Source organism: Eulemur rufifrons, chromosome 6, assembly GCF_041146395.1.
Source record: "Eulemur rufifrons isolate Redbay chromosome 6, OSU_ERuf_1, whole genome shotgun sequence".
In the NCBI taxonomy this organism is placed as follows: domain Eukaryota; kingdom Metazoa; phylum Chordata; class Mammalia; order Primates; family Lemuridae; genus Eulemur; species Eulemur rufifrons.
In genome coordinates, this window is record NC_090988.1 from 67,947,478 (window position 1) to 67,963,359 (window position 15,882).

The following is a 15,882-nucleotide window of genomic DNA, read 5'->3' on the forward strand; positions in this document are numbered from 1 at the left end:
CACAAATCCTATTATCATGTGGGACCCTCCCCAGAGGTCTCATGAAAAATATTCTAAATGTCTACAAATGGCTCCCTGGGTGGCATGATGGGCTGACTGTAAATAGTATTAATAGCATGGAAACTCCTAACAGTCTGTTTTGCTTTGTGGAAAGTCTTTCTCCAAAGTAGTAGGAGAGCTAAGGATCTCTCTTAGGATGCAGGGGCAAAAGTACCCAGGGATCTATCAGATGATTGGGCAGAAATGGAAACAGCTAAGAAAACAACCCTGCTATACTATTTATTGGCTATGTAACACTGGGAAAGTCACTGAACTCAGCCTTATTTGATGTGGTTGGGAGGATTAATTAGGTGACACAGGGCTGGCGTATAGTCCTCTCTAAATCATAGCTAATAATTTTATTATTGTTAACCACACTCATAAGGAAAATACAAAGAAAACTATGAGTTATCACTTACATTTATAACACACAAAGATCCAAGAGTATAACAGTAGTTGTGGGGAAACAGGTATTCTCATACAATATGGGTGTGAGAATAAACTGGCATAATTGATATAAGGAATAATTTGATAATTTCTATCAAAATTTTAAAACATTATTAAATTTAAAAACTCCTTTAATCCAGTCTCGTTCATAAAAATTATCCTACATATTTATTAGTACATGGGTAAATTGATACAATATGTACAAGGATATTCATTAAAAATATTAAAATGACTAGAAATGCCAAAATGTTCATCAATAATAACAATAATAATTAGTATAACACAGTGGTTTAGAGCAGAACTTTCAAGCTTTAATGGATCACCACTTAATGGGTCAGTGAAGCATATGGATCACCAGAGATTTTATTAAAATCCATATTTTGCTTCAGTAGGTGTGGGATGAGGCCTGGAATTACGTATTGCTAACAAGATCTCAGGTGATGGCAATGCTGTTGATCTGAAGGCCACACTTTGAGGAGCACGGATCTACAATACAGACTCTGGTAAACACATTACCTGTCTTCAAATCCTGGCTTCACCATTTATTAACAGTGTGACTTTAGGCCAGCTGGGTAACTTCCCTATGCCTTGCTGGCTTCATTTGTAAAATGGCGATAATAAGAGTGCCTAAGCAACAGGGTTGTTGTAAAAATGAGTAAAGTGTTTAGACAAGGGCCTGGCACCTAGCAAGCATTCAGTAAAGGTTAGTTATTGCTGCTACTATCACCACCACTACTTTTACCACTATTATCACTGTTATTATTGTTGCATAATTTGAATACTGTACCTTTTATTAAAATATTAACGTTTAAAAAGAAAAATGTAAAAAATTTTCCACCCAGACAGTTCACAAATAATGACAGACTCGTCTAACAGTGACAGAACATGACTTTAAGGTGCCTTCCTGTGCTTACCAAAAATTGACAAATAATTATAAATAAAATTAATAAAACTCAGTACTGCTAGGGATGTCAAAAATCAGGTTGACGTGCCTGTTATTATTTTTCTTTTTTGAGATAGAGTCTCACTCTGTTGCCCAGGTTAGAGTGCCATGGCATCAGCCTAGCTCACAGCAACCTCAAACTCCTGGGCTCAAGCAGTCCTTCTGCCTCAGCCTCCCGAGTAACTGGGACTACAGGCATGTGCCACCAGGCCTGGCTAATTTTTTCTATATAGTTTTAGTTGTCCAGCTAATTTCTTTCTATTTTTAGTAGAGACGGGGTCTCGCTCTTGCTCAGGCTGGTCTTGAACTTCTGAGCTCAAATGATCCACCCACCTCGGCCTCCCAGAATGCTAGGATTACAGGCGTGAGCCAATGTGCCCAGCCTTGCATGTTATTATTGGCAGCATAAATGAGTTCTGCGTTTCTAAGGAGCAATCTAGCAATATGTAATAAGTACCATAAAAACCTTTCATGCCCTCTGACTCATTAGTACTATTTTTGAGATTATGTACAACTCCCCCAAAAACTTCAGATGAGAAAATAAGCAACTTATAAAGTAATATTATACTACCATTTTATTTAGTAACAAAAGAACTGAAAATAACTCAAATTCCAATTAAGAGGTAATAGTGTATTCAGATTGAGGGTGAAGAAAATAGAATTATAATATGCCAAAAGTTAGCATATAAAGTTCTAAACAGCCAGCTTTAAAAATTTTCTAGCTCCCTGGATATAATTTAATTATCTGCTGATGCAGAACCTACCTCTAAAATATACGTGAGTCTTCAATGGGAGAGGAAGAATTTGAATGGCAAAACAATCAAATTTAAATAGAAAAGAAAAACTAATACGAGCCACCAAATAAACTTACAGAGAGACAGCTATTCTATTCTGGGCTACATTTCTCAAATGATACAAGACATGCTGATACTGGGCTGTGGAGGGAGGTGGGCAGGTCTTTTGAACCTCTCTAGAAGGAGATTTAAGACTTTCTGTAAACAATTTATGTAGAGAAGATCTAGTAAAAAGGACAAAAAAAAATCCTAAACTAGTGTAAAATATCAACTCAGAAATTATGATCCTAAAAGAAAGTAATTATATAAGAAAAGTAATCCTTAAAATAAAAAGCTAATTTTAGAAGGAGCTAAAATTAAGTAATATATTAAATAAGAGTTTAATTAAAGTGGCGTGACTCAGAACACATAAAAGAATTCATTTGTGACTAAGTCAGATGAATGTAAAGTTGAGGTTTCCCTTGGATCAGCATGAGCTCATTGTTCAAATCACTTTTTCAAAGATTATTCCATGACTAACTACTAATTAAGAGGCAACATCACTGATGAGAGCTTTCAGCTATGTTTCTGTCAACTTGCTAAATATATTTTGAGGCAAAATGAGGTTTTCCTTAAACGACAAAATGAAGCCATTATTTATGTATGTTAAACACAAACTGCCTAAAAATGTAGCACTATGATAAATGTATTTATAACCACTATGGTTACGTACCTTTGCTGAAATTGCTAATGTGCAGGCAATACCCAACTCTCCACCTCCAACCACAGTAATTTTATTGACTGTTTTATTCTCATGATTTGCCCAGCTCTTTGAATTTATGTCAGAGACACCTAGAAAGAAAAGTGGATTATTCTGAGAACTAAAAATAATATCAAAAATCTTTTTAGCATCTTTTAAAAAATACACCAGGCTTCAATAGCTCAGATAGAAAACATGGTGCTAGTTCATAATGAGCCTCGAAAAATACTTATTGAACAAATGAATGCAAGAAAGACAGGAGTCTCATATTAAATATTCTACTAAATAGAGGTTATCCTTTTAAAAAGAAAGTATGTTTCCCAACATTTTAAAAGTATAAGACTCTAAAACAGTAGGATTTCCATAATTCTGAAAAACATTCTGACTCTTATTGCTGTGGTCTACAATACAAAAAAAAGTCTAACACCTCCCTAAACTTTTCCAAGCATGAGTATTTGGCTTTATCCTCAATGAGAAGCAATGAGAATCATAGACCTTCTAGTCCTATATACTGAATAAGCCAAAAAGCTAAATAAAGATATAATGAAAAAGGTTTGGGATCATTAAAACATATTAGGTGGTTTTGGAAAAACATAGGATTTTATCTGTCCCAGTAAAAGCCTAATTTTTTACATTTTAAGAAACCATATTTATGGGAACCATATGTAATACCTTATGATAAATGTATGGGAATTTTGTATTCAAAACATATATATACACACACACACACACACATATACATATATGTATATATACACACCCACACCCACTTTTTGTTGTTGTTGTTGAGACAGGGTCCCCTTCTGTCACCCAAGCTGGACTGCAGTGTCACTAATGTAGTAGCTCACTGTAACCTCAACCTCCCGGGCTTGAGCAATTCTCCCGCCTCAGCCTCCTGAGTAGCTGGAACTACAGGCATGTGCCACATGCCTGGCTTATTTTTTAAATCATTTTTTTTTGTTTTGTAGAGACAGAGTCTTGCTCTGTTGCCCAGGCCAGTCTCAAACCCTTGGCCTCAAGTGGTCCTCCTGCCTCAGTCTCTCAAAGTGCTGGGATTATAGGCATGAACCACCGTACCTGGCCAACACACACAATTTATAAAAATCAAGTAGCAGAGAGTAAGGATTTCAGTGAGAAATCGAAAACACATAACTCTCAAGGCAATCGGACAAAAAATACAAACCTTCAGTGATTTTTGCAATATAGGCTAGCAAGTCTACCTGCCGTGCCTCATCAGATGATGGCAGAGAATATAGAGGAAGTTCCTCTTGAAACTTGGCAATCATTTCTTTAATTAATCCAACAATGACAGATTTAGGCTGCAGAATTCACAGAAAAGGAAAAGTTACATCAATATTTTGCTAAAGAATACTAGCTTTTTAATCAATACAGTGTTATAGAATTAGCCAAAAGGAATACTCGATCATGTTATCATTTTTTGAAAACTACACTAAAAATTACATGATACTTTTAACTGAAAAATAAAGGGAGAAAAAATGCTAAATCAACACCTCTCAAAAGTAGGACAATAGCATGAACGTACTTAGTAGCAGAATACCTAGGTTTGGGAACTATCTCCTTTTTTTTTTTTTTTTAACTTTTAATTTTGAAATCATTTCAGACTTATAGAAAAGTTGCAAAAATAGTACATATACTTTTCATCCAGATTACTCAAATGTTAACATTTTGTAACATTTGCTTTTTTAGTTTCTTTCTATTTATAGCTTTTCTGAAACAATTGAGAATAAATTGCAGACATGATACCCCACTACCCCTAAATATTTTAGTGTATATTTCCTAAAAGAAAAAAAAAAAGACATTTCTCCTACATAGCTATTAATGTTATCAAATCAGAAAATTAACACTGATAAAATATGATCTAATCTAGTACTGCTTTCTTTAATTTAACTGGTTAAGCAACGTTGGTGAAATTCACTTAACCTTTCTGAGCTTCGGTGTCATCAGCAATACAATGTGAATAATGAATCCCAAATGGCTGGTATTTGAAACAAATGAGCTAATAATGCATGCAAACTTAAACTGAGTGTAAAATAGATTTTTATTAGGAATATTGAGTAGAATGCTCATTTAAAAAGTAATTAATTTCTCAGAGTCTGGGTTTCATTATTTATAAAGTAAGAAGATGAGGCCACTAGAGTCAAAAATTAAAATACCTTGAGGAACCAAGAGGATAACATTAACTGTGTGAAGCGTCTAAGTATAAGAAAATCTGGAGAGGTGGTTACTGTGGCAAATTGGAAAGAGCATGCCTATAAGGCATTCAAATTCATATTAAGAACAAAACAAAACAAAACAAAACAAGGTAAAACAAAATCGCTGTGCTGTTCAAAAAAAATTCTGTAGGCCTAATACAGCCCTCTGAACCTCTTGAGGAAATTACAATCCTTGGCCTGGATGACCTCTAGATTCCTTCTAGCTCCAAAATTCCATATAATTATACCACAAAATTATAATTCCAACTGCATGTGGAACTTAAAGGTACTGTGGCACTTTTAAATAGGGCAATTTAAATAATGTAGTGTCTTTTTAGAACTAGTTTTAGCTTTTAATAAAGACGCTCAGAATAATAAAATGAAATAAATACTGTCTAAACTGAAATCAAGCACAAATGCAACTAAATTATAAGACTATCTCTGAGCATTTATTAAACAAACAAACAAAATTATCAATTTGCCAATGAAAACCAGAGAGAAGAAACAGGATACATGAATTCCCATAACAGGGCACAGATGTCAAAATACTGCTTGAGGATAAAGAAAAAAAAGGTAACAATGGCTGAAGGAGATAAACAGACAATTCAAAAAGGAAGAAATATACATGATTGATAAATATATGAAAAAGATTTCAATTTCTCAACCAAAATGAAAATTAAGAGTAAGACACCATTTTTGTCCTTTTCAATTGACAAATTTTTATTATGTCCCTTTATCACATTTAACTGGCAATCTTATTTAAATTATCAAGTTATGAAAATAATGCACAAGTTAATAAAGTAAAAATTCAACCCCCACTACTGACAATTTGGTGTGTGTCTCTTATTTTTTTATTTCCTTTTTTCTTCTTTTTAAAGATTTTATATATGAAAAATATAGAAAATCATAAAAGCAAAGCAAAATGCATTCATAATTACACATTTTTATGAGATTCTATAAAGAAGTGATAATCCTAATTGCATCCTTTACTCCAACCTCACTCAACTCTGATATATCCGTGTCCTTCAGTCTTATAATCTTCTGGGCACATATACATATATTACAAATTATTGTTTAATAAAGTTTTTAATTAGTTACAAAAATGAGAGCATACTGTATATTTGTCTAAGTCAAATGTATAAGCAAAATGTGTAAGCAAAGGTTTGTTTTGTTTTAATGATACTACATTCAATTAGAGCAAGGGTATTGTAAAACACATACCCTATGACACTGATTTCTTTTCTTTCTTTTTTTTTTTTTTTTTTTGAGACAGAGTCTCGCTCTGTTGCCCAGGCTAGAGTGAGTGCCGTGGCGTCAGCCTAGCTCACAGCAACCTCAAACTCCTGGGCTTAAGCGATCCTACTGCCTCAGCCTCCCAAGTAGCTGGGACTACAGGCATGCGCCACCATGCCCGGCTCATTTTTTCTATATATATTTTTAGTTGTCCATATAATTTCTTTCTATTTTTAGTAGAGACAGGGGTCTCGCTCTTGCTCAGGCTGGTCTCGAACTCCTGACCTCCAGCGATCCACCCGCCTCACCCTCCCAGAGTGCTAGGATTACAGGCGTGAGCCACCACGCCCGGCCTGATTTCTTTTCTTTTTGAGACAGAGTCTCACTCTGTCTCACTCTGTTGCCAGGGCTGTAGTGTGCTGCAGCATCAGCCTAGCTCACAGCAACCTCAAACTCCTGGGCTCAAGCAATCCAACTGCCTCAGCCTCTCGAGCAGCCGGGACTACAGGCGCACGCTACCATGCCCAACTAATTTTTTCTGTTTTTTTAGTCACCCAGCTAATTTTTTCTATTTTTAGTATAAATAGGGTCTCACTCTTGCTCAGGCTGGTCTCAAACTCCTGAGCTCAAGGGATCCTCCCACCTCAGCCTCCTAGACTGCTAGGATTGATTTCTATTGATGGTAGAAATACAACATTTTGTCGACCTTTTTAGAGGCCAATTTGACAATATATAAGAAAACTTTTAAAATTTTGAAAATCTTTGATCTAAGCGTTCTATTTCTAGAGATTTATTATTAGGATATTATTATTAGGATATTGTTAAAGATACATAAGATATACACAAACATTTACATTTAAAGATGTTCATCATTAAATTTTTTATAATAGAGCAATTTGTAAATACATTATGTAATATCCTTAGGCTGGATCATCAGGCAACCATTAAAAACTACATATTTTGAAAACAGTTTAACATGGAGAAGTGCTCAATATAATGGCAGATGAAAAATGCAGGATATAAAATTGTACAACGTGAGGACTCATAAAACAAACTATTGTTATATACATCAATGTAGATGAATTTTAAAAACTTAATGTCAGTTAAAATAAAGCATGTCACAGAAGATTACATACAGTATGATTCAACTTACATAAAGGCCAAAAACAGCTAACACTACTATATATATACATTATTTTAGTATTTTTATATATATATGCATATATAAAAATGAAACATAGGAATCTTTAGTAGGGAGGGACTAAGAAATAATGCCCTTATCTCTTGTTAGTAGCTTTTCATGTACTTTCTCAAGCACCAGGTGACTATAAAAAGAGAGCAAGGAAACAAGAGTTGGCTCCCAAATCTGGAAAAAGCAGCTTTGTACAGGCTGTTGTCATTAGGGTTCTGGGACCCGGATGACCCTAGAGAGCTCAATTTCAAATTATTTTCAAAGACCATATGAAGAGTATCATTGAAAGAAAATGCAGTATTATACTTATTTGTACCATCAGAATCAAAGATAAATATTCAGAAAAATACAGTAAAAGCTTTTTGAAGAAAATTGAAATTGGTCTTACATGGCTCCAGTTTTGGAGATAGGGCAAGTATATTCTGCCTTGAGCATCCACATGTTTTCCAACCGAGATTCCCATATTTGCAGTCGGCTTCAAGAAGCAAATGGGGGGAGCAAAAGGGTGAGAATCCAAAATCCAGAAACGAATTGGTATGTTGTATGTATTACCTATGTGAGATAAAATAAACACATCTTCAAACAATAATGAAGGATATAAATTGTATTTATGATATGGCTTGGTGGCATTTTAAGAAACATGTAGTCAAGTTTATATGTAAAGGATTGATGTAAAACAAAGCCTATTTCTCCCATTTCATCCATACTGACATTGGAAATATGTTCCTATTAGAGTATCAGTAAAACACTTAAGTAAGGTTAATTAAGACAATCACCAACGTATCCAATTCAATTCAATATATATTTACAGTATCTACTGTGCCAGAAGTTTGGGACACAGCATTTTCTCTATGTAGTTTTTTTGCCCTACACAAGCAATGTACCTTCCTTGAAAGGTAGTTGATACCTACATTTTTTTTACTTACTCTACACTGAAGTTATGTTCTTACAGATCTATTTTCCTTTTAACACTGTAAACTTCTAGATAGGATTATGTCTAATTCATTTCTATATCCCCAGCATCAAGTATAGTGCCTAACATACTAGGTGCTTAATAAACATTTCTTATATAAATAAGAAGGAGCAAACAAATGAAAAATGAGAGAATGAACAAAACTGAGTTTTATACCTGCCCTAAAGAAGATCAATAATTACAGATACTATAACACACAGAGACACTGAACTTAGAGCTGAAAATAACCTTAACAATCACCTGTCCAGTGATTCTTAAATTTTAGTGTATATCAGAATTACCTGAAGAACCTAAACATATGCCGATCCTGAGACTCATCTCCAGAGATTGAGACTTAGTAGATGTTGGATGGGGCCCAAAAATTTGCATTTTAAACAATCTTACACATACCTACACCCACACATACACACTCCAAAAGATTTTAGTGCAAATGATCTATATATCCTTTTAAACACTAAAAGAAACACCACTTTCTAGAAGCACTCAGTATCCTCATTTTATAGAAAAGGAAGTAGGCTCTGCACATGATAACTTCAAGGTCAAAAAACTATTACACTTAAGAACAGAGCTAAGATAGGAACTTGAGTGCATGCTCCTTCAATTGTAACCATGTATGTCATGCCTACCAGAGCCAAAATCTTTGACTGCCGCGGTTGCCAGGAAGCCCAAAGCTAAACCTAATATAAACCTAGGGGCCCGGTGCAGTGGCTCACACCTGTAATCCTAGCACTTTGGGAGGCCAAGGGGGAAGGATCGCTTGAGGCCAGGAGTTTGAGACCAGCCTGAACAACACAGCAAGACCCCGTCTCTATGAAAAATAGAAAAAATAACCAGGCATGGTGGTACCCTTGTAGTTCCAGCTACTTGGGAGGCTGAGGCAGGAGGATCTCTTGAACCCAAGAACTCAAGGATGCAGTGAGCTATGATGACCCCCACTGCACTTTAGCCTGGGTGACAGAGCGAGGCCCTGTCTTAAAAAGAAATAAATTAAAAAACCTAAACAAATAAAGAAACAAAAACACCTAACCTTAAACTAGAAATATGATAGGTTATCTTAGCTGTTCTATTATAGCTCTTGATATTTATTCCTGCTTTCATAGTCTTATTGCATGTCTTTCACTGTGCTTAAGGACATGGCTGCTCAGGAGCAAGAATGCCCAGGTTCAAATCCCAGTTCCACACATTGCCAGCTATATGACTTTGGGCAAGTTACTTACCTACCCTGTGCCTCAATTCCTTCCATTATAAAATGAGGATAATAGTTCCTAATCTCATATAGTTGTGATGAAATTAATGTATATAAAATGCTTGGAACAGTGCAAGACATGGTAAGTACATACTACAAAGGGTAATTTTTATCTCACACCTATTTTGGAAATAAGCCAGATATAAAAAATAAATAGTTCTCCTTTTCACTACAGTCCTTTTCTTACGGATTTCTTAAGGAAATCCTGTTTCCACTGACAGCTACTTTTTTCATCTTGGCTTTGTCTTCCCCTAAGCACGACAGCTGTGTCTGCACATTAGAAATACTTAAGGAACTTCATACATCAATATCCTGGCCACACCCCCGAAACTTCAATGGGATGGAGTCTGGACATTTTTAAAAAATTTCCTATGTAATGCTAATAATGTACAACCAGGACTGAAAATTAATATATTATTTAGCACCTAGAAGTGTCTCTAATACCTATGGGTCTACTGATTTTATACTGGCCATTCTCAGAACCACACCCCTCTTCTGCTTTTGTCTAAGTATTTACAATATGGTTATGGGCACACCCATATCTGCTGATCCACAGATAACCCTATGACTACAAAGTCATGTGAACACAGCACCACAAGGTGACCAACAGGTACCAAGACACTCCATGACATTCCTCCAGAAATTATTGTCTAATATGTGGTGTACTCTAAACTAGTGTTTTTCAACTGTTAGTCACAATAAATGGGCCATGAAATTAGTTTAATGGGCCACAAACAACATTTTTAAATGGAATTAAACAAAAAATAGAAAGCATGACAGGTAGTATGGTATTTCAGTTACATATATACACACACATATATATGCCAGCTAACAATATAAAAGTATTTATTGTTGTGGGTCACAGTTGAGACATTTGAAAGTCACTGTTCTAGGCCATATAAAAACATTTTTTAAATGTTTACTAATATTGCTGGAGTGGTAGCCCAAACCCTGATGGGCCACTACTTCTATTAATTATTACACATTAAAGAAAAGGAGAGAAATATCTACTGACAGTATCCCCCTGACCCCTCCCCAGCCGTGTTCATGTACTTTAACAGCCCATGCCTGGTGAAGCACCTGGCGACCCTGATGCCCGTGCCTAACTGGTAAGATTTCACCACTGGTATTCTCTAGTCTCTTCTTCCTTCCCTCCTTCCCATCAGCAAATGCCCTTCCTCCCAACGTGCCCATCTAAGTTTTAGTAATTCAGTGCTAGAGAGTTAGAACTCCTGATGCAGAGTCCTCAGATTTAAAGTAATCATATCATAAGAATGTAATTTAAGTTAGATGTAAATAAAATTTAGATAAGGGTGATCTCATTAAGATGATATATATCTCTAAAGAATGAGTGTATGAGGAAAAAATGTCATCATGACTTTAACATAATCTGGATGGGTAAGAAACAATACAGAAAGTTTTGACAGGTATTCATAAGGAAATATTAACAGAAGTTTCACCTGGGAAATAGGACTGGGTGGGAGGTTAGATACAGGCTTAACCTCATCCCTTCCCAACTGTTTAAAATTTTTAGCATGAGGATATACTATCATTACACTAATAAAACTAGTTAAAGAGAGTAAGAAAGGCAGGCAAATAATAGCCAACATTTACTGAGTATTTACTATGTGCCAGGCACTATGCCAAGAGCTTTACTTACTGTAATTCATTTATACTTCACAACTCTCAGGTAGGCTCTATTATTGGCCCATTTTACAGATGAGAAAGTTAATACATTCTGACCTTCTGATCAGCAGGAAATAACTAGTGTGCATTCACAATGAGTTGATATAATTCTAGTCAAAAGTAAAGGAAAAAAAGAAAAAGAAAAGTATACTGCAAAAAAAAGGCACTGCAGTCAGTATTACTACCTTGGGGAAGGCCTGAGCATAAGAATCAATGATGTAGCTCAATGCAGGACAGGCAGAGTGCCAACAAAGGGCATCTAACTGATTGTATTAAGATAACCTTTCTGGCCGGGCGCGGTGGCTCACGCCTGTAATCCTAGCACTCTGGGAGGCCGAGGCGGGTGGATCGCTCGAGGTCAGGAGTTCGAGACCAGCCTGAGCAAGAGCGAGACCCCGTCTCTACTAAAAATAGAAAGACATTATACAGACAACTAAAAATCTATATAGAAAAAATTAGCCGGGCATAGTGGCGCATGCCTGTAGTCCCAGCTACTCGGGAGGCTGAGGCAGTAGGATCGCTTAAGCCGAGGAGTCTGAGGTTGCTGTGAGCTAAGCTGATGCCACGGCACTCACTCTAGCCTGGGCAACAAAGTGAGACTCTGTCTCAACAACAACAAAAAAAAAAGATAACCTTTCTGCCCTGATGTTATCTCACCACACTGCTCCAGAAACTGAAATGCTACTAAGCAGTAATTCATTTAAATTCATAAGCTCCTCTGTTAATATGCGACTACCCTTGAAATTATCAGGGTGGGTGAGAATTGTCCTTCATACCTCAGAATGAATTACCTTAATCAGTTTCCTTTCCTCTTCCTTTACCTTTCTTTCTAACATCTAACCAAGATAAATGCAAAATACAAGTGATGGGGAAACAGGTCTGAGTAAAGTTCTCTAGGCAGCCAGAAAGCAGTCTGAGAATTTGGTTGGGGAGGAACAAGGAAGGAAAAGAAAAATCCACTCTATCCCTGTTCTGCCCACCTCATTCCATAATCTCTACATGGAACCCATGGCTAGCTGCTTTCATCTCCAACCAGGTTTCTATGCATAAAAACAATCTGAATTTCTAAGCATTTCCTGAGTGCCTACCATTGCCAAAAGAAGTGTCATGTGGGTAATACACAGAGGCAGAACAAAGCGTGAGTGCACCTCTGGCAACAAGTCATCATTTGGAGGGAAGGGGGAAAATTAGGGAGGCTAGGTGATGATCTAGGAGCTACCATAAAGAAGCACCTGGCTGAGCGCGATGGCTCACGCCTATAATCCTAGCACTCTGGGAGGCCAAGGCGGCAGATCATTTGAGCTCAGGAGTTTGAGACCAGCCTGAGCAAGAGCGAGACCCTGTCTCTACTAAAAATAGAAAGAAATTATATGGACAAGTAAAAATATATACAGAAAAAATTAGCTGGGCACGGTGGCTCACGCCTGTAGTCCCAGCTACTCGGGAGGCTGAGGCAGGAGGATCCCTTGAGCCCAGGAGTTTGAGGTTGCTGTGAGCTAGGCTGACACCATGGCACTCTAGCCCAGGCAACAGAGTGAGACTCTGTCTCAAAAAAAAAAAAAGAAGCACCTATTATACTTAGAAAGAAGTTCCCCAAAATACAGCTTCCCAGTGTCTTTTGGGCAGTGTATTCCCACCATACAAGCTAAACCCTTTCTAAGAGACAGCAAGCTCCACTGTTCTCTCCCTATTTGGTTTCCAGATCCAGATCCTTCTCAACCCTCTTTTCAGTATACCTCCTCTTTCCAATGCTCATTTATTCCTAAGCCGTTCAGTCAGTAATCAAATAAACTAACTCAATCATTCAACAAATATTTACTGAAAATTTCCCACAAGCACAGCACTGTATATTAATGATTTTGGATATTATTGTCCCTGGGATTATTTGCATGTTAAAAGAATGAATTTCCAATACTAATGGTAGAATTTCGAGCACCACTTCAGAGAAATATTTTGGAACCAAAGAGTCACTGGTGTTCTTTAAATCTTACCATATATAAGCAACCTTCTATGATACCTATCTGAAATGTTCGTCCTTGACTCGAACACCCTCCTGTCAGATCAAGTTAGGTTCTGTATGGATCGTATATATGTGAATACACTTTGAGAATGTTATAGCTTAAACAAATGTAAGTTCTTATTAAATGAACTGCTCTTTTAGAAAACTCCCACATTTTTTCAACTTCCACACTTACCCTGATACATCACAGGAATAGTGCCAGTAAAATTCAGCAGGTCTTTCTGGGAACTATCCTTAAAAACTGGAAGGAGAAAAAAGCCCCAAAATGTGCAATTAGAAGTAGAAAGAATTATAGTAACATATGTAAATGTGCACATGTGTGCATGAATACACATATGTACACACACATAATCTCTAAATAACATAATCTAGAAATCAGTAAATCTGTCAACAAGGGGAATATCACTAGCTGCCGTTTACTTAAAAAGCAGTGAGGGTAGCTGAAAGAACACAGGACTTGGATACTGAAATCCCTAGTTCTAGGCCCACCTTCCCCACTTAGAGGCATGTGACTTTTGGTTACTTTAATCTCTTTAATCTTCAGTTACATCATCTATAAAATATAGTACGACTGCTTTACAGAGCTGTCATAAAGATCAAATGAGATAATGTGAAAATCCTTAAGAAGTTTAATACTATAAAATGTGGAGATATTAAATAGCTGTCACATGTAACACACCAGTTATAATCACTTTTATAATCAGAAGAAAAACTGTTAGCTTTTTTGTTTTGTTTTGTTTTAAACACCAAGTGGCACCAGGAGATTAGCTTTATTTTTTGAAGCAACCTTTTAGAAAGATCAACAATTATCTTGTTTGGTTTCTCTAACTCCACTATTCTCAACCTTTTTTCAACATTTATATCCCTGAAATTTCAATTTGCCTATGAATAACTGGGACACAAGGTGGAAAATCAATGCCCTAATCTCAGGACTAAATACAGAAATCACTACCTCTGGTTTCAAACAATCAAACTACTTTGGAATGTAGTCCATTAGTATCTTAGTAACTATGCTATTTAAGCAGAGGAAGAAAAAATTCTAAATAGATTTGATAACCTGTTAGAAAGGGGGAAAGAAGAAGAGGCTGTCTTAGTCTATTTAGCCTGTTATAACAAAATACCATAGACTGAGTGGTTTATAAACAATAGAAATTTATTTCTCACAGTTCTGGAGGTTGGGAAGTCTAAGATCAAGGTGCTAGCAGATTTGGTGTCTGGTGAGGACCCATTTCCTGGCTCACAAATAGCCATCTTTTCATTGTATCCTCACATGGTGGAAGGAGCAAGGCCCTCTTTAATAAGGGCAATCTCTTTCATGAGGGCTGTGAGAAAGAGCCTCCTAAAGTCCCCACGTCCTAATATCATTGCTGTGAGTTAGGATTTCAACATATGAATTTAGGGGGACACAAAAATTCAGACTATAGCACAGGCTGACATAGAAAACCCAAGGGCCAAGAGTGTACATAAGTATAAACTATATGAGCGAAAGGTAACAATGGGTTAAGGGACCACTCTGTGGCAAAAACCAAGATAGAAAAAGGAGTGGAAATGGGATTGTTCCTCAGGGATAGAGAATAACCCAGAAATGTGGTTAAGAAACTGTAAGTGCGAATATGCAGTATCCAATCAAATTATCCAATCAAATTATCAAATCAAAGCCAAAATAGAAGTGATTACGATGCATGACTATCATTATCTCCAATAAAAAATGTACATAGCCAATATTAATTCTATAGTTTGAGGGTTTAATGGCACCAGAACTTTCTCTAGACAGGGGGAAATGAGAATAAGAATTAATTGGTACAATAAAAGCATCAAATCTGTATGATGAGGACAAACATTGTATGAGAGTAAGCAGTATTCAGAGTGCAAGACAGACATGGGTATTAACCCCTACTCCATCCCTCTCTAGCTATGTGATCTTGAGCAAGTTAATTAAATTCTCTGAGTCTCAATTTATCTGTAAAATGAAGACAATAATACAAAATAGCTTTGGTTGTAAAAAATATGTAATATAATGTAGACAAAATATTTGGAAGCATATCTGCCACTGAACAAACAGCAGCTATTATATCCACCATTCTAGGTATTTATGTAGCACCAAATATCTAGGTGCTAATCAAAAGAGGCCAGTTGCATACGAATCAGAATCTGATAAATTCTCCCACATATACAATTAGCAATAGTTCAATAACTCTTCAAGATGTCCACTATATAAATCTGAATTAGATACATTTTCTTAACCCAAAATAATTCAAATTTAAAACATATACATGTCTAACAAAGTTTCTCAAAACTGTGAGTTTTGACTAATTCTTGGGTCCTAAAATCTATTTGGTAAGTCTCAACTAGCATTT

At 36.2% G+C, this 15,882-nt stretch overlaps 1 protein-coding gene across 3 annotated transcripts in view; it reads right to left on the bottom strand.

The window, feature by feature from the left end:
• UEVLD (UEV and lactate/malate dehyrogenase domains) overlaps positions 1-15,882 on the bottom strand; it is a 39,243-nt gene that overhangs the window by 18,339 nt on the left and 5,022 nt on the right. For 2 of the 3 annotated variants that reach the window (XM_069469678.1, XM_069469680.1), the window contains exons 3-6: positions 13,701-13,766; positions 7,989-8,152; positions 4,146-4,281; positions 2,936-3,054 (exon numbers count right to left, since the gene is read on the bottom strand). In XM_069469678.1, coding sequence (XP_069325779.1) covers positions 2,936-3,054; positions 4,146-4,281; positions 7,989-8,152; positions 13,701-13,766 — 485 coding nt within the window. The remainder of the gene's footprint in view (positions 1-2,935; positions 3,055-4,145; positions 4,282-7,988; positions 8,153-13,700; positions 13,767-15,882) is intronic. The other variant, XM_069469679.1, reaches the window with a different exon arrangement.